The sequence below is a fragment of the Pseudophryne corroboree genome, chromosome 7 (genome assembly GCF_028390025.1).
Source record: "Pseudophryne corroboree isolate aPseCor3 chromosome 7, aPseCor3.hap2, whole genome shotgun sequence".
NCBI classification, from domain to species: domain Eukaryota; kingdom Metazoa; phylum Chordata; class Amphibia; order Anura; family Myobatrachidae; genus Pseudophryne; species Pseudophryne corroboree.
Window position 1 is genome coordinate 347,577,856 of NC_086450.1, and position 27,069 is coordinate 347,604,924.

Genomic DNA, 27,069 nt, shown 5'->3' on the forward strand with positions numbered 1-27,069 from the left:
GTAGATCTTGTGAAAAGCGAAGAGGTCAGGTTGGGAGATATTTTGAGATGAGCGAAGAGATGTACATTGGTGTAGTATGGTTATTGGCCTTATGTGTGAGTAATAGTATTTTAAATTGAATACGGTAGAATACAGGTAACCAGTGGAGGGACTGACAGAGCGGATCTGCAGACGATGAACGTCTAGCAAGGAAGATTAGCCTCGCAGCTGCATTCAGAATGGATTGTAGTGGTGAGAGTCTCTTTTTGGTAAGACCAGTAAGAAGACTATTGCAATAATCAATGCTGGCAATAATGAAAGCATGGATTAGAGTTTTTGCAGTGTCTTGTGTAAGGTATCTTGAGACAGATTGAATGTGGGGAACAAAGGACAGTTCTGAGTCAAGTATGACACCTAGGCAGCGAGCTTGTGGGGTAGGGTTGATTGTTGAGTTCTCAACAGTGATAGAGATATCAGGTTGGTAACTACTATTGGGCGGTGGAAATTTAAGTAACTCTGTTTTGGAAATATTAAGTTTGAGGTGGCGAGATGACATCCAAGATGAAACGGCAATAAAGGCATTCAGTGACCCTGACCAATACAGATGGTGTCTAAAGTGGGGAGGATAGGTAGATTTGAGTATCATCTGCGTACAGATGATACTGAAATCCAAAAGAGCTGATTAGTTTACCAAGCGATGAGGTATAGATTGAGAAAAGCAGAGGACCTAAGACCGAGCCTTGCGGTACTCCAACTGAAAGAGGTAGCGAAGAGGAGGTGGATTCAGAGAAGTGAACACTGAAGGAGAGATTAGATAAGTAGGATAGGAACCAAGAGAGGGCTGTGTCTTGAAGACCTAGGGATTGTAGTGTTTGTATGAGAAGAGAGTGGTCAACAGTGTCAAAAGCAGCAGAGAGATCTAGAAGAATAAGAAGTGAGTAATGGCCTTTGGACTTCGCAGTGACCAGATCATTCACTACTTTAGTCAGTGCTGTCTCTGTGGAGTGTTGGGAACGAAAGCCTGACTGAAGTGGGTCAAATAAATTGTGTGATTTAAGAAAGTGTGTGAGGCGAGTGTAGGCAAGTTTCTCAAGTAGCTTAGAGAGGCATGGCAGCTGAGAGATGGGACGGTAGTTTGAGAGAGAGCTAGGGTCAGAATTTTTTTTTCTCAGAATGGGAGTAATCAGTGCATGCTTGAACAGTGAAAGAAAGATACCAGTAGAGAGAGAGAGAGACTACAGATATTAGTTAAGGTTGGGATGAACACAGGAGACAGAGATTTACTTGCTTGTGAGGGTATAGGCTCAAGAGGACAGTTTTGCAAGTGTGCAATGGCATGTGCAGCCGAGCACTATAAAAAAGTTTTGTGCAGTTTCTGAGTAGCTCAGAACTTACTCAGCCGCTGCGATCATTTAAGCCTGTCCGGGGCCGGAACTGACGTCAGACACCCGCCCAGCAAACGCTTGGACACGCCTGCATTTTTCCAAACACTCCCAGAAAACGGTCAGTTGACACCCACAAACGCCCTCTTCCTGTCAATCTCCTTGCGATTGGCTGTGCAAAAGGATTCTTCATTAAATCCATCGCTCAGCAACGATCCGCTTTGCACCCATACGACGCGCCAGCGCATTGCGGTGCATACGCAGTTCGGACCTGTTCACAGCACAGCGAAAAATCCTAGTGTGCGATCAGGTCTGAATGACCCCCATTGTAACTGGTGAAACAAACAGCCATAAAGTGTAGATGTACATTGGGACTATACATGAACTATACTGTAGCATTATTTGGCTTTCTGACTTGTTCATATTTAAGTATGTTACTGAATTGTCATTGATGTCATCTGTATCACCACGCCAGAGAAGTTGGCAACCTCTGGCCTGGGATATGTTACAAGAAAACATATACAGTATAGTTTCAGGTTGAAAACATGTTTATTTAATATTACCTTTTCTCACACACTGTTCCCCACAGTCTTCTGCTTCCCTTTGTGAGCCAGTCTATTCTCTTTTCATAGGTCCGCGCTGCTTTGGCAAGCTGTTTCTGTGTTCCGGACATAACAATGGAATGTAACAATACACATAGTATTACTGAAATTAAAATAACCCATCAATGCTACAACAGGCCATGTTTTTCTGTAGTACATAATTTAAGTGTAGATTTTTTTTTCAGAAGCGATAAATAACACTGAAGAGGACAATTACTTCTAGTGGGGTGTTAAGGGGGGGTACACAAGGAGAGATCAGAGCTTAAATTCTAAGCAATCTGACTAGATTACTTAGAATTTAAGCACAGATCTACCCGTGTGTATGCCCCACAGCGATAGCGATTCGCGGCCCCGCGTGTTGCTATCGCCGGTGCTAGATTGGCCTGCATGCAGGCACAATCTAGCACGGCCGCTCATTTCACCGCTAGATGAAAAGAGCGCCACCCCCGCCCCCATCCGCCCCCTCACTCAGCACACATCGAGCTGTGCTGAGTGGGGGTAGAGATGTGTGCTGAGCGGTCATTGATAGATCGCTCAGCACACATCTCTCCCCGTGTGTACAGGGCTTTACACAATTTGCTGTCAGTCACCATAAAACAGTTAGAGGAAAACACTTCAATATTTCAAAGCATGTTCTTGTTACTGGTATTTATAGTATCAAAGCTGCTTTTCAGCTGCTGTTAAATGGCTTGTGTGACAGGTCCCTGATAGATAACAGATACACCAATGTATCACTTTTTGCTTCAGTTGTTTTCCTGCTGGCCCCCCATGCTGCTTTCTAATGCATAGCAGAGCAATTTTCTGGTAAATTTAATATCACTGCATTCTGCCTAAGGCAGTAAAAGGAAATTTTATTCCTAGTATGAATCCAAATTGGATAAGATCTAGCTGGTCAGTCCCTGGGGCCAATGAATACCTTTGGAAGACTGTACACTCACAGACCCAGTTCCAAGATAATCCAATCTCTAACTACTGTCCGTATTTATGACAAGTTCAGCACTCTCTTGAGCCTGCACGATGTGAGTTTGACACAGAGTTTATTAAAAAACAACCTCCTGGTTTGGGTATACAGATTATTATATTCCCCAGTATCTCCCCTCCGCACTATTATGTTGTCTGCCACCACTTGAGTTTATAAGCAGCTACTCACTCCGGATAAGTAACACTAAGTTCTCCCTATGACTTAAGTCCAAACTAAATAAAAACCTGTAATACAGACATGTCACATGGATTAGTCAAATCCACAGGCAAAATTGATCTGAAAAGAATTACAGAGATCAATGCTTGTTAAATAAGCTTTAATATGAGAAAAATACTCACACTGCTTAAAGCATATAAGAAAAAAAATGAATAAGGTCAGGATCTGTGATGTTTCACAGATCACCAAGGAATTTTGGGAGTAGATTAACATGTCACATGTGCATTGACATATTAGAAACAAGAGTTACCAAACTTTATGACTTTTCTGTCTGACCCTCAGTCTCCAGGCAAGTCAGGAGAGAAAAAGCACATACATGCAAATAAATGTTCATTTGCAGGTCATCATGCTAGTAATTAGAGAAGTACACCTTAATAAACACAAACATGTGGTCTAATATCTTATTATCGATCCATAACATAATAATGACAATGCCATTAATTTGGATCATAATTTGATGAATATATATGTCAGTCATTTTGGGCCAAGGTCAAATGCGATATTGCAGAACATGGCAAACCTAAAGCCCAGTGGTGCTGGTAGTGTGGTCACTGGGGTGGAGTTTTCTCCACTTCTCAAATTCAGCCAAAAATCTAAGCACAGTTCAGTGATTCTCTACACTACCAGCAGTGGAAAAACGACAGTACCTTGCTTTATAAGCAGACATTAACGCTTACATGAGACTTTTGCAGCTGCAGTAATAAACTGTACTTAATCAGATAATTAAACAAAGACTTACCTGGTATTCATAGAGCTCTGGAGGGTCCACGTGAATGTTTTTCACAGAACCATCATGCCATTCAAACTGCATCATTGCACGCTACATTAAAATAAAAAGTCACTCTTATTTTCACTTATAACTTGTTATCACTTAAATAATCACAGTCATATACAATATATATTCATTCAAATGGAAGGTACAACAGTAACAGGTCTCTCACAACTAAATAACTGCAACTGGTGCAGTGGATTAGGCCTTAATCCTCATTCTGTGTACAGTCCAGAATACTTTATGCTGGTGACACTGAGGGGCAGATGTATTAACCTGGAGACGACATAAGGAAGTGATAAACCAGTGATAAGTGCAAGGTGATAAGTGCACCAGCCAATCGGCTCTTAACTGTTAATTTACATATTGGAGCTGATTGGCTGGTGCGTTTATCACCTTGAATTTATCACTGGTTTATCACTTCCTTATGCCTTCTCCAGGTTAATACATCTGCCCCTGAGCACTTTAATCATCTGCTTTAGCTCTGGGAAGCTGGGCCTTACATGCTGTATTGTCCTGCGCATACTGCAGCAGGATCAGTTTCTGTCACATAAGCACATGAACAAGTGTGTTAGTGTAAATCAGTGCTTGTGATACAAAAGCACGGTGCTTACACTGCTTGCTATGTACAGGTAAATACCGCGTACAAGCTCCATATTTCCAGGCCTTTAGCATGAGGGTCTTGTCACATACATCTCAACAAGGCATCCATTCTGAGGGCTTAACCAAAATGGATTTCCAGGTACCAGAGACATCACTGAGGCAATACCTGAGTAATATTGTTCTGACTTACATCCAATTTGTCTATAAATTTTATAGGCTGCATTCTCTATATAAAGTTACTCACACAATGGATGCCTATGCTGTATGTGCGTGACAAGTGGACTTAAAGTTCAAATCAACAGCCCTGCACAGGAGCAGTCTTTTTCTTTTCCTCAGGTGAAGGTATTTGTCTCTCCCAGCATTCACCCCCATTTTTACATGGCTTATTTTATGTTGTTCCTTGTCTATTTTTAGTGCTAAATATCCCATGTCCTATAAAATATTTACAGGCTCATTACTGCAAGTAAACAAGTATGGGAGCCCCCAGCAGTGTCATCATCTCACCACATCTTCAGATGGCGTTGGTTTGTGGAGCCTTGTTTCTTCCTGTTGGATGGAGGTCTGAGTAGCGAAGAATGAGCCATAGAGATCTCTCTGCCTCCCCCAGCAATGGGCATGCGTGATCTCAGTTTACGCACATGCACTAATACTGCGGATCGGGTGCAGTAACACTACTAATTAGTGGTGGAATCAGCAATGTTACCTATAGCAGCAGGGTGACAGCTGCTTTTCGGAGCAGCCATGCTTACTATGGAGCAATATGGAATTGTTCCGGTATTTTAGTATCCACTGCCACAAGTTTTATCAAGTTATACCTAATTATCACGAGCCAATCAACCCTCATTGATGAAAAGGCTTCTACTGTATGTATGGTTTGATTTTAATGATATGTCATGCCAGCTGTCTGGTGTTAGAGTATTATGGTATCTCATACCCTCCAACTCTACCTTTTTAGCAGGTACAGTACCTTTTTTTTGATGGTCTGTACCGATTTTTGGCTTTCCAAACTTCCATTGAAAGTATAGGAAAAGGGGCGTCACCACGCCCCCTTTACCCGTGGTCACACCCCTTTTCTAATTTGTACTGATTTTTATGTGTAAAATGTTGGAGGGTATGGTATCTTCTGATCATTATCATTAATGCATACCACATATGATAAGGGGGTAAAGTTCAAAGTGTATCTTTGTAATGCAACTGATGTGATGTATTTGGATTTTGTGGAAGCATTAAATACTATTCTCCATAACAGACTGATACATAAACTGAGAGGAAAATGTATGTAAACGATTAGAGAACTGGTTAAAGGATAAAAAATAAAATGTAGCAAAAAATTATACATCACATATCGGTTAAAAGCATTAGTGGTACCAAGATATTGTGTCCAGGTTCCCCTGAGTGACTGCAGCTCAGGTATTACATATTCATGACTTGTATGGAACACCTCCTAAGTAACAGGGCTCATTATTTTTCTACACAATTAGAATTTAGGGGTCTATTTAAAAAGCATTCAAAACCCTTTGCATCGGCCTTTTGAAAATAGGATTTTGATAACCTACCGGTAAATCCTTTTCTCCTAGTCCGTAGAGGATGCTGGGGACGACATCAAGACCATGGGGTATAGACGGGATCCGCAGGAGACATGGGCACTCTAAAGACTTTTCATTGGGTGTGAACTGGCTCCTCCCTCTATGCCCCTCCTCCGGACCTCAGTTGTAGGAACTGTGCCCAGGGAGACTGACATTTCGAGGAAAGGAATTACTTAACTAGTGGTGAGATATCTACCAACTCACACCCTCAACCATGCCGCACACATGGCATTCAACATAACACACGCCAACAGGCATGAACTAATTGCAGCAACATGCTGAAACCGAGATAACACAACTTGTGTAACTGTAATAACTAAACTGCAGGTAAAGTACGCACTGGGACGGGCGCCCAGCATCCTCTACGGACTAGGAGAAAAGGATTTACCGGTAGGTTATCAAAATCCTATTTTCTCATACGTCCTAGAGGATGCTGGGGACGACATCAAGACCATGGGGTCTATACCAAAGCTCCAGTACGGGCGGGAGAGTGCGGATGACCCTGCAGCACCGATTGACCAAACTTTAGGTCCTCATCGGCCAAGGTGTCAAACTTGTAGAACTTAGCAAATGTGTTTGACCCTGACCAAGTAGCTGCTCTGCAAAGTTGTGATGCCGAGACCCCCCGGGCAGCCGCCCAGGATGAGCCCACTTTCCTAGTGGAGTGGGCCTTTACCGACGTCGGTAACGGCAATCCAGCCGTAGTATGAGCTTGCTGAATCGTATTTCTAATCCAACGTGCAATAGTCTGCTTGGAAGCAGGATAGCCAATCTTGTTGTGATCATACAGGACAAACAGAGCCTCTGTTTTCCGTATACGAGCTGTTCTAGCAACATAGATTTTCAAAGCTCTAACCACATCTAGAGACTTTGAATTAGTGAATGTGTCAGTAACTACTGGCACCACAATAGGTTGGTTTATGTGAAAAGCAGAAACCACCTTTGGAAGAAAATGTTGGCGAGTCCGCAACTCTGCCCTATCTTCATGGAAAATCAGGTAAGGGCTCTTGTGAGACAAGGCCCCCAATTCAGACACCCGCCTTGCGGATGCCAATGCCAAAAGCATCACCACTTTCCAAGTGAGAAACTTCAACTCTATCTTTTGTAGAGGCTCATACCAATCCGATTGAAGGAACTGCAATACCACGTTAAGGTCCCATGGTGCCACTGGAGGCACGAATGGAGGCTGGATGTGCAGAACCCCTTTCATGAAGGTCTGAACCTCTGGAAGAGAGGCCAATTGTTTTTGGAAGAACACTGACAAGGCCAAAATTTGGACCTTGACTGATCCCAATCGAAGGCCCGTCTCCATACCCTCCTGCAAAAATGGAGAAAACGTCCTAAGTGAAACTCTTCCGTAGGAGCTTTCTTGGATTCACACCAAGACACATATTTTCTCCAAATACGGTGGTAATGTTTTGACGTTACTCCCTTTCTGGCCTGAATAAGGGCGGGGATGACCTCCTTAGGAATACCCTTCCTGGCTAGGATACGGCGCTCAACAGCCATGCCGTCAAACATAGCCGCGGTAAGTCTTGGCACACACACGGCCCCTGCTGCAGCAGGTCCTCCCGAGGAGGAAGAGGCCGAGGATCTCCTATGAGTAACTGCTGAAGATCTGGGTACCAAGCCCTTCTTGGCCAGTCTGGGGCAATGAAGATTGCTCGAACCCTTGTCTTTCTTATGATCCTGAGTACTTTTGGGATCAGCGGAAGTGGAGGGAAAACATACACTGACGGAAACACCCACTGGGTCACCAGTGCATCCACTGCTACTGCTTGAGGGTCTCTCGACCTGGAACAGTGTCTCTGAAGCTTCTTGGTGAGACGAGACGCCATCATGTCTATTTGAGGAACTCCCCAAAGACTTGTCACCTCTGCGAAGACTTCTTGGTGGAGGCCCCACTCTCCTGGATGGAGATCGTGTCTGCTGAGGAAGTCTGCTTCCCAGTTGTCTACTCCCAGAATTAATATTGCCAACAGAGCTTGTAGATGTTTTTCTGCCCAGCGGAGGATTTTTGTCGCCTCTGCCATTGCCGCTCTGCTTTTCGTTCTGCCCTGCCTGTTTATGTATGCGACTGCTGTTACATTGTCCGCCTGGATCTGCACGGGACGGTCTTGAAGAAGATGTACCACTTGTTGAAGGCCGTTGTAAATGGCTCTTAGCTCCAGCACGTTTATGTGAAGGCAGGCTTCCTGATGTGACCAACGTCCATGGAAGTTTTCTCGCTGAGAGACTGCTCCCCAGCCTCGGAGACTTGCATCCGTGGTTACTAGGACCCAGTCCTGAATCCCAAATCTGCGTCCCTCTAGCAGGTGAGAGCTGTGCAACCACCACAGGAGTGAAATCCTGGTTTCTGACGACAGGATTATCTTTCTGTGCATGTGTAGGTGTGACCCCGACCACTTGTCCAACAGGTCCCACTGGAATACTCTGGCATGGAACCTGCCAAACTGTATGGCCTCGTGGCCGCCACCATCTTCCCCAACAACCAAATGCACTGATGGATCGACACACTTGATGGTTTCAATATCTGTTTTACCATTTTCTGGATTTCCAGAGCCTTTTCCAGCGGAAGAAATACTCTCTGAACTTCTGTTCCCAGAATCATCCCGAGGAAAGACAACCTTGTCGTCGGTTCCAACTGTGACTTTGGGTAATTTATGATCCACCCGTGTTGTTGGAGTATTGACAGGGAGAGGGACATGTTTTGTAATAACTGCTCCCTGGATCTCGCCTTTATCAGGAGGTCATCCAGATAAGGGATTATATTGACTCCTTTCTGACGAAGGAGGACCATCATCTCCGCCATCACCTTGGTGAATACCCTCGGCGCCGTGGAGAGACCGAAAGGTAACGTCTGGAATTGGTAATGGCAATCCTGAATCGCGAATCTCAGATAAGCCTGGTGAGGAGGATAAATGGGAACATGCAGGTAAGCATCCTTTATGTCCACCGACACCAAGTAGTCCCCCTCCTCCAGACTGGCAATCACCGCCCGAAGTGATTCCATCTTGAACTTGAACCTTTTCAGGAAGAAATTCAGATTTTTTAGATTTAGGATCGGTCTGACCGAGCCGTCCGGCTTCGGAACAACAAAAAGGCTTGAATAAAAACCCCGCCCTTGTTGTGACAACGGTACCAGGACTATGACCTGGTCTTGACATAATTTTATGGATTACCGCTGTTACTGCTTCTCTCTCTGGCGGAGAAGCTGGCAAGGTCGATTTGAAAAATCTGCATGTTGGAACGTCTTGAAACTCTAGTTTGTATCCCTGGGATACTATTTGCAACACCCAGGTGTCCAGGCCAGACAGAATCCAATCCTGGCTGAAGAGTTTGAGACGTGCCCCCACCCGAGCGGCCTCCCGCAAGGGAGTTCCAGTGTCATGCTGGGGATTTGGCAGAATTACGGGTAGACTTTTGCTCTTGGGAACCTGGAGCCGGTCTGGGCTTCTTTCTCCTTCCCTTTGCACTTCCTGCAAAGAAGGGGGAACCTCTCGTCTTTTTGTATTTATTGGGCCGAAAGGACTGCATTTGCGGGTGATAGGTCTTTTTTGCCGGTGCAGGCGCAGAGGGCAAAAATGTTTACTTACCTGCTGTAGCCGCAGAGACTAACGCATCCATGCCATCGCCAAATAAGGCCTCACCTTTATATGGGAGAGCCTCCATGTTTCTTTTGGAATCTGCATCCGCGTTTCACTGGCGAATCCACAACGCCCGCCTAGCCGATACTGCCATGGTAGCGGCTTGTGAACACAAGAGTCCAATATCCTTCATTGCTTCCAGCATGTAGGTGGCAGCGTCCTTGATATTCCCTAACTTAAGGAGTATCTCATCTTTATCAATCGTGTCAATTTCTGATGACACGCTTTCTGACCATTTTTCAATAGCGCGACTCACCCATGCGCAGGCAATAGTGGGCCTGAGCAGTGTACCATTGGTAACATAAATGGATTTCAATGTCGTTTCCATTTTGCGGTCTGCCGGCTCTTTAAGAGAAGCCGTGCCAGGAGCAGGGAGAATTACCGTCTTTGTCAACCTGGAAAGTGCACTGTCTAGCACAGGGGGTGACTCCCATTTTTTCCTGTCTTCAAACGGGAAAGGATAAGCTATGTGAATCCTTTTGGGAATACGAAATATTTTATCAGGAGTCACCCACATCCCTTCAAACAGAGCATTTAGTTTGTGTGAAGGAGGGAACGTGACTTTGGATTTCTTTTCCTTACATAAATAAGCTTTCTCCTGAGGTACAGTAGTGCTTTCTGTAACCTCCAACACGTCCCTTATAGCCACAATCATATATTGTATACTTTTTGCCAATTTATGATCTATCTCTCTGGATTCACTATTGTCGACACAAGAATCAGAACCCGTGTCGGTATCAGTGTTTACAACATTTGCAAATGGTCTCTTATGTGACCCAGAAGGGCCGCCCGCATAAGGAATAACAGCATCCTGAAAAATCACATCTTCCACAGATTTTCTCCAGCATGCAGCCTTAGATTCAGACTTATCTAATCTACGGTTAATCAGATGCATACTGTCACGTAGCTCTTTCACCCATGCAGGCTCTTGGTGTGCCGGTAGCGCCACCACATTACAACTCTGTGTCCCTAAAATGGCTTCCTCCAGGGAGGAACTCCCTGCCTCAGACATGCCTCACACGTGTACACCACACTCACAGACACACTGGGACTTATTTTGGGAACAGACCCACAGTAAAATCTGTCAGAGGGACACAGGATAAGAGCAGCAAGTTCACAAACCCAGCGACAGTATTGCCTGTGAACACAGTATGTTCACAGCCCAAAAGCGCTTTTAAATAGTAATATACACTATCAAATGCACCACAATCGCTTTGTGCCCCCCCTTTATAGCATCCTGTACTTGTCAGAAGTGGAGGAGAGGACCAGCGTGTTCTCTGCAGCCTGAGGAGAGAGAGAAAATGGCGCTGAGTAGTGTGCTGGCTGCCTGAGGAAGAAGCTCCGCCCTTTTTACCTCAGAAAATGTTCATAATATTTACACTGGCGGGGGTAGGGCTGTACCTGGGCATCTTATGCCCCCTTTTAGCCAATTTGAGGTATTTTTCTTGCTGCCCAGGGCGCCCCCCCCCCCCCTGCGCCCTGCACCCTGCTGTGCCTGTGTGTGTGGGCAGCAATGGCGCGCTGCGCTCCCGACAGCCGCGCTGCACCTCAGCCGTCACTTACTTGATTGAAGATCATTCTTCTCATACTCCCCTGTCTTCTGGCTCTGTGAGGGGGGTGACGGCGTGCTGTGGGAGTGAGCATCTACACATGGCTAGCGTTCAGTTCCCTTCAGGAGATAATGGTGTTCTGTCAGCCAGAAGCAGAGCCATGAAACTCTGAGGAAGTTGGTTTTGCTTCTGCCCCCTCAGTCCCACGAAGCAGGGAGTCTGATGCCAGCAGATCTCCCTGAAAATAAAAAACTTAACATAAGTCTTTTCAGAGAAACTCAGTAGAGCTCCTCAGAGTGCATCCAGTTGACCTGGGCACATTTCTAAAACTGAGGTCTGGAGGAGGGGCATAGAGGGAGGAGCCAGTTCACACCCAATGAAAAGTCTTTAGAGTGCCCATGTCTCCTGCGGATCCCGTCTATACCCCATGGTCTTGATTTCATCCCCAGCATCCTCTAGGACGTATGAGAAAAAAGTATTTTAAAAAAAAAAAAGTATTTAAAATGTTTCTTCCATTTACGAAACTGGTGATTTGGTTTTTTTTGCATTTGAATGCTGTCCCCTTAGCGCACAATAAGGCAATCAATTTATGAAGCAGCAAGAGCTGTCCTCCCATGTATAACAGCAATACTGAAGGGTAAAAACCAGTAGAAAATATTGTTAATTTTCAAATGCATACTGCAAATTATAACAAAAAGACCCCTTAGTAATAGTATAATTGTCTTAAAATATCTGTTTACAATGTTTTCCCAGAATTCCTGTATCATTACAATACAGTGTAACAGAAAGGTCACTTACCTCATGAAGTGTAGATGATACAGTTTTCTGAAGTATAGGTACAAACTCCTCCACCAGAGAATAAGCATTAGGAGCTAGTATTTGATAGAGGTTCAGTTTTTTGGCTAAATTAAAGAAAGAAAATTTCTAATGTCACACAAACAGTCATATGACGTATGCAATATGTTAAAATCAACATTTTATTATATTTCCTCAACTGATCAATACAACAGATACTGTTGTACTGTGAGTACCTATAATGAGTAACATATAGCTCCAGGCTAACTATAGTGAGAGGTTAAGATCTCAGTATTCCGTGAGATTGGATACTTTGTATTGGAGGTTGATTAGATGGGTACGGGTCGTTGGGTCGACTCAACTTAGGTCGACAGTCATTACGTCGACCACTGAAGGTCGACATGGGCATTAGGTCATGGGCATTAGGTCGACATGGGCATTAGGTCGACATGTACTAGGTCGACAGGTGAAAAGGTCGACATGAGTTTTTGGACTTTTTTGGGTTTCGTTTTATTTGTAAAGTGACGGGGAACCCCAATTAGTGCCCCATGTCCCCTCGCATGGCTCGCTTCGCTCACCATGCTTCGGGCAAGGCGCCTTGCTCCGCTACCGCTTCGCTCGGCACAGGTTACCGTTCCAATCATAGGGGGTCATTCCGAGTTGTTCGCTCGCAAGCTGCTTTTAGCAGCTTTGCACACGCTAAGCCGCCGCCTACTGGGAGTGAATCTTAGCTTATCAAAATTGCGAACGAAAGATTAGCAGAATTGCGAATAGACACTTCTTAGCAGTTTCTGAGTAGCTCCACACTTACTCGGCATCTGCGATCAGTTCAGTCAGTGTCGTTCCTGGTTTGACGTCACAAACACACCCAGCGTTGGCCCAGACACTCCTCCGTTTCTCCAGCCACTCCCGCGTTTTTCCCAGAAACGGTAGCGTTTTTTCACACACACCCATAAAACGGCCAGTTTCCGCCCAGAAACACCCACTTCCTGTCAATCACATTACGATCACCAGAACGAAGAAAAAACCTCGTAATGCCGTGAGTAATATACCTAACTGCATAGCAAATTTACTTGGCGCAGTCGCACTGCGGACATTGCGCATGCGCATTAGCGACTAATCGCTCCGTTGCGAGAAAAAAATAACGAGCGAACAACTCGGAATGACCCCCATAGTCCACGTGGATCATCAAGTATGGGGAAAAAATGAAGAAAAAAATGTGAAAAACTCATGTCGACCTTTTGACCTGTCGACCTAATGACCATGTTGACATATTTGCCATGTCGACCTAATGCATGTCGACCTTCGGTGGTCGACCTAATGACCGTCGACCTAAGCTGTGTCGGCCTAACGACCGTATCCCGATTAGATTTGTACTGGTAACGATAACGGGAGTTCCATTTCCATACTAGAGCAGTTTCTTTCATTAATATCCTGAATGTCGTGCAGACATTAGGATCACTGAACGCCCCAGCTGATCATATGGGTGGGTGAGCCTCTTGCTGTGACCTGCCATGTCTACTGCGGCTTGTCTGCACAAAGTAGATCGCAATTACACACTGCTTCAGTCGGTGTTTAAATATAAATTACTAGTTGATTCATCGCGCCCTACGGGCGCTCTTCACGCCGTCGTAAGGGGCTACGCCCCCTTAACCCTTGCACACCCTTGTGGCATGCAATATTTTTATTATATGGAGTATTACCTCCAATCATAATTAAGTGAGTGGTTAAATATTGCACGGACAAGGAGCATGCGATGGTTAATGGGTGAGAAGCCCCTTGCAACGGTGTGAACAGTGCACGCAGGGCCTGATGAATCACCTAGTAGGTGCTTTGGTTGAGGGAGTGGCGGGTGTGGGGAAGATGCGGATGGGATCTGGGGGTGCCGCGGGAGGGGGAGGGGCGGTTGCGGTGGTGCCGCAGGTGGGGGTCCGCAGCCACCGCGGGTGGGGGAGGAGCAGTTGCGGGGTTGCCCCAGGTGGGTGAGGGGCGAATGCGATGGTGCGGCGGGAGGGGCGGGTGCGGGGTTGCTGTGGGTGGGGGAGGGGTCCGGAGCTACCGCGGGTGCTGGAGGGGGGGTGTGAGGGTGCTGCGGAGGTACTGTGAGTGAGGGAGGGGCGGGTAATGCTTATCCTGCTTCTCCTCCTGGAAGCAGCTAAGCTGCTGTCCTCCCTTTGGCAGTGGCTCTCCCGGAGACTCGCACAGCAGACAAGCAGCCAGTCACTATTGTTAGCGCCGGTGTCCCAACGCACCGCATTACAGGGAAGAAGATGCACTCAATAAACTACAGCTCCCAGCAGTCCTAAGGGCCGGAATGCTTCGGCGCTAAGGGCTGTTGGGAGCTGTAGTTTAGGGGGCGTTACGTGTGTACGCATCACTGGTACAGGGGGCGTTACGTGTCTAAACGGCACTGGTACAGGGGGCGTTACATGTCTAAGCGGCACAGATACAGGGGCATTACGTGTCTAAGCGGCACTGGTACAGGGGGCGTTACGTGTGTAAGCGTCACTGCTACGGGGGGCGTTACGTGTGTAAGCGTCACTGCTACAGGGGGCGTTACGTGTGTAAGCATCACTGGTACGGGGGGGCGTTATGTGTGTAAGCGTCACTGGTACAGGGGGGCGTTACGTGTGTAAGCATCACTGGTACAGGGGGCTTTATGTGTGTAAGCGTCACTGGTACAGGGGGCGTTACGTGTGTAAGCGTCACTGGTACAGGGGGTGTTACGTGTGTAAGCGTCACTGCTACAGGGGGGCGTTACATGTGTAAGCGTCACTGGAACAGGGGGGCGTTATGTGTGTAAGTGTCACTGGTACAGGGGGCGTTACATATGTAAGCGACACTGGTACAGGGGGCGTTACGTGTGTAAGCATCACTGGTACAGGGGGCGTTACGTGTGTAAGCATCACTACTACAGGGGGCGTTACATGTGTAAGCGTCACTGGTACAGGGGGCATTACATGTGTAAGCGTCTCTGCTACAGGGGACGTTACATGTGTAAGTGTCTCTACCACAGGGGGTATTATGTGCGCTGTGCCTTTGTAAAGTATGCAAGGTTGCCAATTTATAGTTTGCATGGGGGTGCCGAACACTCTAGCACCGGCCCTGACTGCACACCCACTGCACTGCACAGCACTGTCACCTTTTACATTGATTCAGCGTCCAGACATTACCGTCCGCGATATCACCCACTCTACCCATTACATTAGCCATCTCGGGGCTTCCAGGCTGGCAGCCCAGGTGCTGTGTTGCGGAGTCAGGGCCTCTGGGGATCTGGGTGCGGCTGTGGTGGGGAGGCAGTTCTGTGACATCACGCGCAGAGAGGCTCCGGGGCTCAGAGGGGCAGGTACAGTCCCTTTTTTTTTATGGTATGTACCGATTACTAACTCTCCAAACTTCCATGGAAAGTATGGGGAAAGGGGCGTGACCACGCGGCTGTACCCGTGGCCACGCCCCCTTTTCAAATTTGTATCAATTTTTATGTGTAAGTTGTTGGAGGGTATGTTGCTGCAGATGCAGTGGGCCTATTTTGGGGTGTGGGGCTGGAGCTGCAGCTCCAACAATCCCATTGCTAATCCTGCTCTGTGAAAACACAGCAGGCAAAGGGCAGAGCCTCCCATTGGATGTAACCTGTGTGGGAGGGCGTTTCTCGCCCAATCTGCTGTGGACTGTGTGTGATAGACCTGCCACTAACCCAATGAGAGATGCGTTATACACACAGGCACAAAGTCACAGAGCTGGGCTATTATATAGGAGATAGCCAACCTTAGACGACAGGGTCTCTTTATCCCGCCCAGTGCGCCACTTTTACACTTACCCTGAAAGGACAAAACAAATAAATGACTTTTAAATAATATGACACCTTTTAATCCATTTTTCTTGAGCCATTCAGCTGAAGTTTTGGGTGAAAAATTTGGTATTTCAATGTTCAGTGGTCCATCATGATTGGGAGGTTTAGGAAGAAAGGTAGAGGGAGGCATTTTGGCAACCTCCGTTGATATCTGTTAAAAGAATAGTTGACATTGCTTATTTATACTTCTAATCCTATTCAGAAAACACAATGAAACTTAATACTTTATCATCTACTTTATGTACATTATATTCAGTATACCATTTAGTTTGTATACCATAATGTAGGTAAGGGCAGTGATGCCATGCCTTTAACATATAGGCCCTCATTCCGAGTTGTTCGCTCGGTATTTTTCATCGCATCGCAGTGAAAATCCGCCTAGTACGCATGCGCAATGTTCGCACTGCGACTGCGCCAAGTAACTTTACTATGAAGAAAGTATTTTTACTCACGGCTTTTTCTTCGCTCCGGCGATCGTAATGTGATTGATAGGAAATGGGTGTTACTGGGCGGAAACACGGCGTTTCAGGGGCGTGTGGCTGAAAACGCTACCGTTTCCGGGAAAAACGCAGGAGTGGCCGGAGAAACGGTGGGAGTGCCTGGGCGAACGCTGGGTGTGTTTGTGACGTCAACCAGGAACGACAAGCACTGAACTGATCGCACAGGCAGAGTAAGTCTGGAGCTACTCTGAAACTGCTAAGTAGTTAGTAATCGCATTATTGCGAATACATCGGTCGCAATTTTAAGAAGCTAAGATTCACTCCCAGTAGGCGGCGGCTTAGCGTGTGTAACTCTGCTAAATTCGCCTTGCGACCGATCAACTCGGAATGAGGGCCATAGTCCAAATGAACCTAGAAGTAAATGTTGGGTCATCATCTCTTCCATCATATAAAAAGTACGCTGTATGGACGCTATTTTATAGAGTGGTGTTTGCCCCATAATTATCCTTTATCACTTTCTGCCTCACATCATTAGTCCGTGCTAATAACATATGGATAGTATCTAACTCTCAGTCTGTGGCTTTCTGCTTATCCCATTACCACCCTCCTGTCCCATATAGTTCTGTCCTAACAACATCACACACGTGGACAGAGAACTGCCGCACAAACAGGGCACAGTGACCCATCAGACAAATTAGGGCCTTATCTAGGGCCTATATACTATATGGGGGCATGGGACACTTAGTGAGTGATCTGCTGTATGCACATTGTGGGGTTTATCAAGGTTGCCCCTGTCCTAAAGGGGGCCAGTCTCGTTACTGTTCTGAACCATGGGACCTGCCACTGATGCCCTGCATCTCAGATTAAAAAGCTGGTCCTCCTGCTCACCTCCAGTGTCTCTGACCCTCGCGTCTCTTCCCCCACTTCATTTGATTTTCTCTCTATCACTCCACACTCTGGCTGATGCAGAGAACAAATTCTTCATGGATAGATACGTTTTTTGCAGGGGTGAATTAATGTGTGTGTGTGTGTGTGTTAATCCTCAAGGCACACCAGCAGTCCAGGTTTTAGTGATATCCATGCTTAAGCACAGGTGACGTAATTAATACCTCATTTGTTTTGATTTAACCATCTGTGCTGAAGCCTGGATATCACTAAAAACCTGCACTGCCAGCGTGCCTTGAGGACCGAGCTTGGGAATGACTGACATAGATACTATCAGTTACAGCCACTTAACTATACATGGGAGTCCACTGTCTTCACTTTGGGTGCCAAGTAACAGAGAATTTCGTCTGGATTAAACTTTTACATTGTTTACCTTTAATGTGAATTTATTTTCATAGATTTTAGTTTAAATGATAGAAAATTAGATTTATAATGTGTTCCTATGTTGATGGTGTGACCGGATCAATAAGGGTCATGCAATTAATTTGCTGACCATTAAGAGATTATAAATACAGCAGAGCTCATTCAAGTCACATACACCAAGGGGTAAATTTACTAAGATGGGAGTTCTATTTAAGATGGGATGTTGCCCATAGCAACCAATCAGATTCTACTTCTCATTTATCTAGCAGCTTCTAGAAGATTATACCTGGAATCTGATTGGTTGCTATGGGCAACATCCCATCTTAAATAGAACTCCCATTTTAGTAAATATACCCCCATGAGTCCACATCCCCTGAGGACGTTTGGATGACAAACGCGTAGAGCTGCTTGAGGTGCCTGTTCTTAATGGGTTAAGCTCTATAAAATGATATCTAAACTCTGATTGGCTGCTACGCACAACTTCTGCACTTGTCCTCTCTACAAGGTGTGACACATTTCCCTCATAGACCATTATTTTAATTAGAATCAGCTCACCTCCTGCATTATACTGATAATGGTGTCATCCAGTCTCCCTTGCTGCATTTCCTTGATCCCATTTAAGGTGTCAACAGCTTTCTGCACCTCTTTGAAAAGTAACTTTATATCGGTGCTGGCATAGATCTCATCCTGTTACAAATAACATTAGAAAGAACAGAGATGAACCTAAGCATCATCGAGGAATATGATACAGTATCGGTGCTGTATCGCCGGCATGAGAATCCACAAGACCATGTGATATACTTTACCTCTTTCCATGAAGAAAAGCAATGGAAATGTCCACCAATTGCGTCAGCTAGCCTTTGTAAATCAGCCTGTTGTGGAATAAACAACTAGTTACATAATATATTATTACTACATTTTAACTGATGAAAAAGACTTGTTTGTCGTACACCTCATATAACGTGAATAGTTTTGGTTTAGTCTTTTACAACTCATGAAGTAAGAAGTTACACACAGTTACCTGCCCAATGCTGTCAAATGCAACAATGTGGAATTGGACGTTTCTTCCCAGAGTGCACTGCAGAAGGTAGTCAGATAAGACGTCTGGTGACTGGTCAGGGCTAGCAAATACAGCAAGAGCAGTAATCAAGGAATTATAGTGGATGAATTATAAATAATACACTGAAATAAGGATATTAATATCTATATTACGATTTTTAACATTAGGGAAGTAATCAACTTTTGTATACCTTTAGCATTCGGGATGAATTGGCTCATAGACACAACTACAGAGGCTAGATGGTATAAGCAGTGATAATACTCTCTATTTACTAGTGATTTTCACATCAATTTAAAATGACCACATCTATTTCATGCAAAGTGACCTATAATCAGTCTTCCAAACCTACCGCTAGCCCTAAATATTGCCAGACATCACAAAATCACCAATTTCTCAGTTTAGTATAAAATAGGTCAAGTCTATGAAGGATTAATTGTGCAATCTTTATGGAAATACATAAAAGTTTTCTCCGGTTTGAGATGACAAAACATAAGAAATTCATGTACGGAGTCTTTCCCGTTAGTTGTGATGGGATGCAGTCAATTTACCTACAATCAAAATCCTGACAGTCAAAATCCCGACACCCATTGACCGACGGTCAACATATCGACATGGTCAAAATACCAACATTTAAAATGTCGACAGGTCAAAAAGTCGACATTAGTTTTTCAAGATTTTTTTTTATTGAAACCGACTTGTTCATACTTTACCATCCCAGTGCACCTGGAGGGGGAATATAATAGTGCCCGAAGCATGGCGAGCACAGCAAGCTATGCGAGGGGACGCGGTGCACTCATACGGTGTCCATGTCAACCTACATCGACATACACACACACAAAAATGCAAAACGTGTCGACTTTTTGACCTGTCAACATTTTAAATGTCTGTATTTTGACCTTGTCGGCATTTTAAATGTCGGTATTTTGATCTTGTCGGGATTTTGACCTAGTTGGGATTTTGACCTTGTCGGGATTTTGACCTAGTCGGGATTTTGACCGTCGGCCAATTGTTGTCGGGATTTTGACCGTCAGGATTTTGATTGTAGGTATTTCATACTGATTCCGTTGTGATGGCTGATTCATTTCAATGGAGTTTTGAGCAAGGGCGCTGAATGTAGAAACAACTGAAGTGAATTAAATGAATGAAAACATCAATAATACTAGTTTGTACAGGGCTGATGTCTGGGTGTGGATCAATAGATCGACAGTGTCTAGGTCGACAATGTTTAGGTCGACCACTATAGGTCGACAGTCACTAGGTCGACAGGGTCTGAAGGTTGACAGGGTTTCTAGGTCGACATGTGCTAGGTCGACAGGTCATAAGGTCAACATGAGATTTTCTTCAGACCGGATCCCCTGATGTCTATGTGGGGGAGACTGCAAAATCAGCATGTCAGTCTTCCATTTTAAACTACCAGCCCCGCTCTGGAAAGCACAGTGGCTATTCCAGAGCTCCATGGGTTGTGAGAGCTTGGGGGGTTGAGTAAAACTCGAAATATTAGGGTAGCACTTTTGCCAACTGAATAATCCCGGTATAATGTAAACAGGTCCTTAAGACCCATGTCCAGTAGATCAAAACATGTTTCCCATGTGATCTTGCTCACAATTTTCTTAGCAGATCAGAAATCAACTGTATTAGATATATTAATAAAGCCATGTAAATCTCAAGACTGTCGAAATGCACGTGCGGCACAACTGCAGTTTCTCCTATTCATGTCATTATTGGTGGGATTTGAACTGTGTGTGAATGTTTGGTCTAGCAATCCTAGATATGATGTGCTGTCTGTTTTGTTAATACATCCTTCAGGAGTCAATGTTTCTAGTATTCTAGATGTATCGATTTAGCATATGACTAAATAACGTCAAACTCAGGAACTGTACCAGAGTACAAACCAGATACCCACTGAATGAATTAAGCCAGCATTCAGTCTTCCTGATGGAGAATGGAGCCATGGACCCAATATGAACATCCACATAATTTAATGATACTATTGGTCCCACTCGGCTCCCACTGACTAAGGATGACATATAGGACCAATAAGGTGTCAGTGAATAACATGGCTACATCAGGTATCTAACCATCAATGCTTGCACTATGTGTGCGTCATTCACTAACGGCGTATAGGTCCTACAGGACTACTGTACCTTACAAGAGACCTGTAATTCCAATACTGACAGTGAATAATGTGGTTCCATTTTCATTTGAACATAATTGATTGTTTATGCTACTCAGCATTGGCCCAAGCAATTCCACGTGCTGGGGTCTATACGGATGTTTTACCCCCCTCTTAACCCCAAATGGTGGAGGGTTTCATTAAGCCAAAAGCTATTTGGACTAAACTGTTGGTGGTTTAGGGAGTTGTGTATTACAATGATCCAGTGATTTTAAGGGAAACATTGCCATCGATTCATAATGATTTGAGACTAATTTGAACTTCATGACAAGATCCCATTCCATTCCATTTCTCCAACACAGACAATATACCTCAGTCACCAGTAGATGGTGTCATAATACTACAGAAAAGGATATATACAGTACTGTTTACTATATATAAAAATCTAACATAAAGCTATTAATATGTATTGGTTTATCATAACCAGTATACAGAGACACCAGAAGCTCGCCCAAATCATAACGGAATACATTAAGGAAAAACTTTTCCTAACATATATATGTCATTTCAATCACTATTTTCTCAGTTTTTCATTCTCTTAAATATTTATCTTTCTTTTCAAAATATCTAAAAAATATTTTCAAATATTTTCAAATAAATAAAAACGAAAGGTTTTAATATTTTAATAATTTTCTAAGTAGATCATAATGGAAAAGTTATAGAGGCAGAAAGAAAAACAAATCTAAAATCATTGTTTGACAAATGTCTACCACCCTATCCTATAATCCCCTTATCTCAGTGGTTGTAAAACTGTGTGCAGCAGCGATTTTGGCTAAGTGTCAATTTTGACTCTCTTTTCTATAGAGATAGTCAAAATTGACTTGCCTGCACAGTCTATCTATTCTCGTGATGCAGACCGCGCATCGACATCAAATCTGGATCGCAAGGTGACTTTCACCTTGCGATCTGCAATAACTTTTCTTACAATTTTGACTATATAGCAGAGGTTCCCAAACTGTGTACCGTGGCTCCCTGGGGTGCTTCGGGACACTTGCAGGGGTGTCTTGGATTGGTGGTTCAGGGCCAATTCAAATTTATTATGGTTAATGTAATAGGCAAAACCAGTGCTGGTGCCTGCCAATCATAACATATGTGGACAATCAGAAGCGAATCTTGTCCCTCACCACATAACGGATCCTAAGGATGACATCTCAACACAGTTTACTTAATCTAATATTTTTTTCTAAATTTCTTAATAAGAAACTTTTGGCCAGGGGTGCATGACAACAATTCTGATACTCTAGGGCGCCATGATTCAAAAAGTTTGGAAACCACTGCCCTATCTTGATCTCCCTTGACCTGCTCTATGCTCTCCTCCCCCTATATTAACCTTTTCTACACTCAGGGGTGTAGCGAGGGTTGCTCTGGTGGACTGCGAGCTCCCGACACCAAAAAAGTTAGAGGGCACAGAGGTAGTGCACACTGACTCTGTCTCGGAGAATAGGTAGGGACAGGTCAGGCCAGAGGTGACAGCTGGAGACACTGACAGCCAGCATATGCCGGAGCTCTGCCGTCCTCTTTATATAGTATGTCTCACTGTCTGCTTGTTGCTGTGCAGCAGGGTTACTTCTGTCCTGCAACACCACTCTCTGCTACTGCTGCTGCAGCACCTCTTTTTGCCTTGGCTGCTGCAGCACCTCTCCCTGCCCCAGTGCTGCAGCAGCATCTCTCTCTGCCCTGTCTGCTGTAGGACTTCTTTCTGCCCTGGCTGCTGCAGCACTTCTCTCTGCCCCATCTGCTGCAGCATTCTCTCTTTACCCTGGCTGCTGCAGCACCTCTCTCTGCTCCGGCTGCTACAGCACCACTTTCTGCCTTGGCTGCTGCAGCACCTCTCTCTGCCGCGGCTATTGCAGCACCCCTCTATGCCATGGCTGCTACAGCACCTCTCTCTGCATTGATGCTGCAGCACCTCTCTCTATGCCAGCTGCTGCTGCAGCACCTCTCTCTGCATTAGAAGCTGCAACATAACATGAATATGCGACTCTACTGTAGCATAATGTGTATAAACAGCTCTTCTGTGGTGTAACGTGTATAAGCGGCTCAACTGTATGGCATAACGTGTATAAGGGGCTCTTCTGTGGTGTAACATGTATAAGCGGCTCTACTGTTTGGCTTAACGTGTATAAGGGGTACTACTGTGTGGTGTAATGTGAAAAACGGTCTCTACTGTGCGGTGTAATGTGAATTGGTACTATTCTGTGATTACGCCCATTCCCCATGAAGCCACGTCCTTATATATTTGTTGTGTGCCTTCGGCGCACACTATCCCTGTTTTAAACTTGAGGGGCGCCCAGAGGAAACTTTCACCCTGAGCGCCACAATGTCTAAAATCGGCCCTGTCACCAATTTAGGATTTTTACATTTTTTTTCTTTTCAATGTAACATGCCCCCAATTCAGTACAGGGGGGGGACGCTGAGGCATACCCTGGCTCCAGGCACCATGGCACTTAGCTACACCTCTGGCTACACTCTCACTGTTTTAAATATCCTTATTCTACACTACAGATGTGTCCACTCACATCTAGCCTGCCTGCTCGTTAAACGGCCTTTCAAGTCACGCCATGCCATGGTAGCACTGAGCGTATTTTTGTGAGACTTTTTCCATTAAAATGCATCTTATTCACAAAATGGTGCAAAAAGGACGCACAGGCAGCTTCTGCTGATTAACATAATTTGTGGCATGCCTCTATTCTGTGTTAGACCACGGCTGCATACGAAAAGCAGTGTTTTTCTAGAAAACACTGTAGTGTAGCATTTCGTATGCAGTTACAGCCGCAGATGCATACAGAATATAGGCTACCGCATATCATTTTAATCAGCAGAGTCTGCTTGTGCGTCTTCTTTGCATAGCAACGCGAATAAGACACATTTTTCAGCCAAAAAAGACATCCAGCGCTAACGGAGTTGCACGGGACCTGTCAACTCACTCAAGCCAGTTACCTGCCGCTGCGTGGCGTATTGAGGCAAGATGTATGGGGACACCTGTACCATGTCCTAAACCATTCTGTCATATACTGCCCTATTCCAAGAAAACTCCTATTCTAATAACAACATCTGATGCATTAATGGAGCAAGGAGTACTCTGTAGTATCTCCTAAATGCTTGATAAACAGGCTCCCGTAACAGAGAATATCGCTCAAACGATCCAACTCTACACCCCGATGTCATCCCTGTGGAACCCAGTGTACCCAGCTGCAGAAATTGGCTATACACGAAACATGGCGTATTATTCCACTAATATAACCTTCCATACATGGTATCAATCTTGCACCAGTATCCTAACCTGTCTGCTAGGAAAGGCAGATAACCTTACCAGTTGCTGACAATAATGACAAGAGAATCCAGATCTTGGATCCGCAGAGCTTTTCGTAAGGCTAGAAGCAAGTTACAGCCACCTCGAGGTTGTAACTCTTGAATCCACTGTCTGGTTTCATGTAGGCTGCAGGGATGACAGAAAATTATTTGTATTAACGATCCCTGAGACAGCGTGCATGATTAGTAAAACGCTGGAACTCCTAAACAAGGAATCTGTATAAGTAAACCTAAATCTCTTTGTGTAACATGCACTGAGAGCCTTGAGTCAGCCTCTCAGTAGTGTAGGCTGTACAGACTTGTCAATGATATAACATTCAATTTAGAGCACCAACTAGGGAAAACTAGCGGAATGAGTCTCTGAATTTGGTGCCTTAATACTATGAAACACAGGCAAGTTTAGATCAGCAAACGAACAATAAGAGTGACTACAGCATCGTAATTACCCAGACAACTTTACCTGGTGGAAGATACTTACGTACGTATGTTTACATTTTGTGCAGTCTCCCAGAGACACGAGACATCGGTTCCAAATGACATCAGGAAAATCTGATCCTTATAGCACAGCTGCTCATCTACAAGGCACTAAATGTTAATAATAAAAATAAATGTATTCACTCATGCTGTCTCCAGTAACACATCTACACTTATCATTTTACCTGTTTCTATATAGATAGTCCAAAAAGCTCAATAGGTCCAAAACAATTTATCACTTCTCAGACTCACCACCTCCCCTTAAGTCTACTAAGCCCATCTGTCCCCACTTCAAGCTAGCCTAAAAGACAAATCTTCCTCTCTCGCCGCTATTCATCTGCCACACACCTGCCTACACTTGCTCCCCATATTGCCCAGAATGCAATTCAAATAACTCATCCTCACCTACAATTACTCAACAGCAACAATTCCTTCATTTCAAACCTCATTTCAAAATACTCTTGTCACAGGCCTTGAGGGTTTGAGAACCGTCTTGGAAACCACAGAACAAGCTGAAGCAGGAGTATGGGTGAAACTTGATGTGTTTTCTGATTATGGAGCAGCAATGAGCAGAAGCTGAGGTGTTTGAGCATCCCTGGCAATATGAGGCAGCAGCCCTAGGGTGGACTGTGCACCAGGATACAGTGCTGGAACCCTAGTCATGATGACACGTCGTACAGAATTCCAGCACTTAACTCAGGAGTTCAAAGCTGGAACCCACTACTGGGAACTTGGGCCAACACCATTATAGAAACTCAGAGGCAGTTCTTCGTGGGCACATTATCAGCCTGGCCTCCAAAACCAAAAGGCAGAACTTGATCTCCTTCTCTCCAGACGGGTGGCCAAACGTCTTAAATGGCTTTGCCAGTCTTTTTACGAGAAGGGAGACAAGGCAGACAAGATCCTAGCGGCACGACTCCGTTCCACGAGAGCCAAAACTAATATTATTTCTATCAGAAACTCTCTCAATCAGCTTGTCCATGAACCCACCGCCATTAGGGCTACCTTCCAATCCTACTACGCTGACTTGTACAACCTTCCACCCCCCTCACCTGGTTCTTCCTCTCTGCCCCACTCAGACCTAGTCTCTCACTTTCTTGCAGCTTCTAACTTGCCTAGATTGCCTCAGGACGCCATGGACCATCTTAACAGCGAGATCTCGGTGGAAGAAAATAAGATTTTACTCACCGGTAAATCTATTTCTCTGACGTCCTAAGTGGATGCTGGGACTCCGTAAGGACCATGGGGATTAGCGGCTCCGCAGGAGACTGGGCACAACTAAAGAAAGCTTTAGGACTACCTGGTGTGCACTGGCTCCTCCCACTAAGACCCTCCTCCAGACCTCAGTTAGATTCTTGTGCCCGGCTGAGCTGGATGCACACTAGGGGCTCTCCTGAGCTCCTAGAAAGAAAGTATATTTTAGGTTTTTTATTTTACAGTGAGATCTGCTGGCAACAGGCTCACTGCAACGAGGGACTAAGGGAAGAAGAAGCGAACCTACCTAACTGGTGGTAGCTTGGGCTTCTTAGGCTACTGGACACCATTAGCTCCAGAGGGATCGACCGCATGGAACCGGCCATTGATGTTCGGTCCCGGAGCCGCGCCGCCGGCCCCCTTACAGAGCCAGAAGCAAGAAGTGTTTTGGAAAATCGTCGGCAGAAGACTTCAGTCTTCACCAAGGTAGCGCACAGCACTGCAGCTGTGCGCCATTGCTCCTCATGCACACCTCACACTCCGGTCACTGATGGGTGCAGGGCGCTGGGAAGGGGGGGGGGGGGGGGGGGGGCCTGAGCAGCAATATAACACCTTGCCTGGCAAAATCATCACAATATATAGCCCCAGAGGCTATATATGTGATAAATACCCCTGCCAAAATCCATAAAAAAGCGGGAGAAAAGTCTGCGAAAAAGGGGCGGAGCTATCTCCCTCAGCACACTGGCGCCATTTTCTCTTCACAGTGCAGCTGGAAGACAGCTCCCCAGGCTCTCCCCTGTAGTTTTCAGGCTCAAAGGGTTAAAAAGAGATGGGGGGGCACTAAATTTAGGCGCAATATTGTTTATACAAGCAGCTATTGGGGGAAAAATCACTCAGTTATAGTGTTAATCCCTGCATTATATAGCGCTCTGGTGTGTGCTGGCATACTCTCTCTCTGTCTCCCCAAAGGACTTTGTGGGGTCCTGTCCTCAGTCAGAGCATTCCCTGTGTGTGTGCTGTGTGTCGGTACGGCTGTGTCGACATGTGGGATGAGGAAGGTTACGTGGAGGTGGAGCAGAGGCCGATAAATGGGATGTCGCCCCCTGTGGGGCCGACACCAGAGTGGACGGATAGGTGGAAGGTATTA

General features: G+C 45.2%; 1 protein-coding gene across 3 annotated transcripts in view; it reads right to left on the minus strand.

Moving 5' to 3' along the window:
* The window catches only part of VWA3A (von Willebrand factor A domain containing 3A), a 772,281-nt gene that overhangs the window by 612,348 nt on the left and 132,864 nt on the right, over nucleotides 1–27,069 (minus strand). For all 3 annotated transcript variants that reach the window (XM_063934415.1, XM_063934414.1, XM_063934416.1), the window contains exons 8-16: nucleotides 24,733–24,839; nucleotides 24,256–24,381; nucleotides 18,731–18,830; nucleotides 18,516–18,581; nucleotides 18,265–18,396; nucleotides 15,974–16,112; nucleotides 12,115–12,218; nucleotides 3,901–3,981; nucleotides 1,925–2,019 (exon numbers count right to left, since the gene is read on the minus strand). In XM_063934415.1, the coding sequence (XP_063790485.1) occupies nucleotides 1,925–2,019; nucleotides 3,901–3,981; nucleotides 12,115–12,218; nucleotides 15,974–16,112; nucleotides 18,265–18,396; nucleotides 18,516–18,581; nucleotides 18,731–18,830; nucleotides 24,256–24,381; nucleotides 24,733–24,839 (950 nt within the window). The remainder of the gene's footprint in view (nucleotides 1–1,924; nucleotides 2,020–3,900; nucleotides 3,982–12,114; nucleotides 12,219–15,973; nucleotides 16,113–18,264; nucleotides 18,397–18,515; nucleotides 18,582–18,730; nucleotides 18,831–24,255; nucleotides 24,382–24,732; nucleotides 24,840–27,069) is intronic.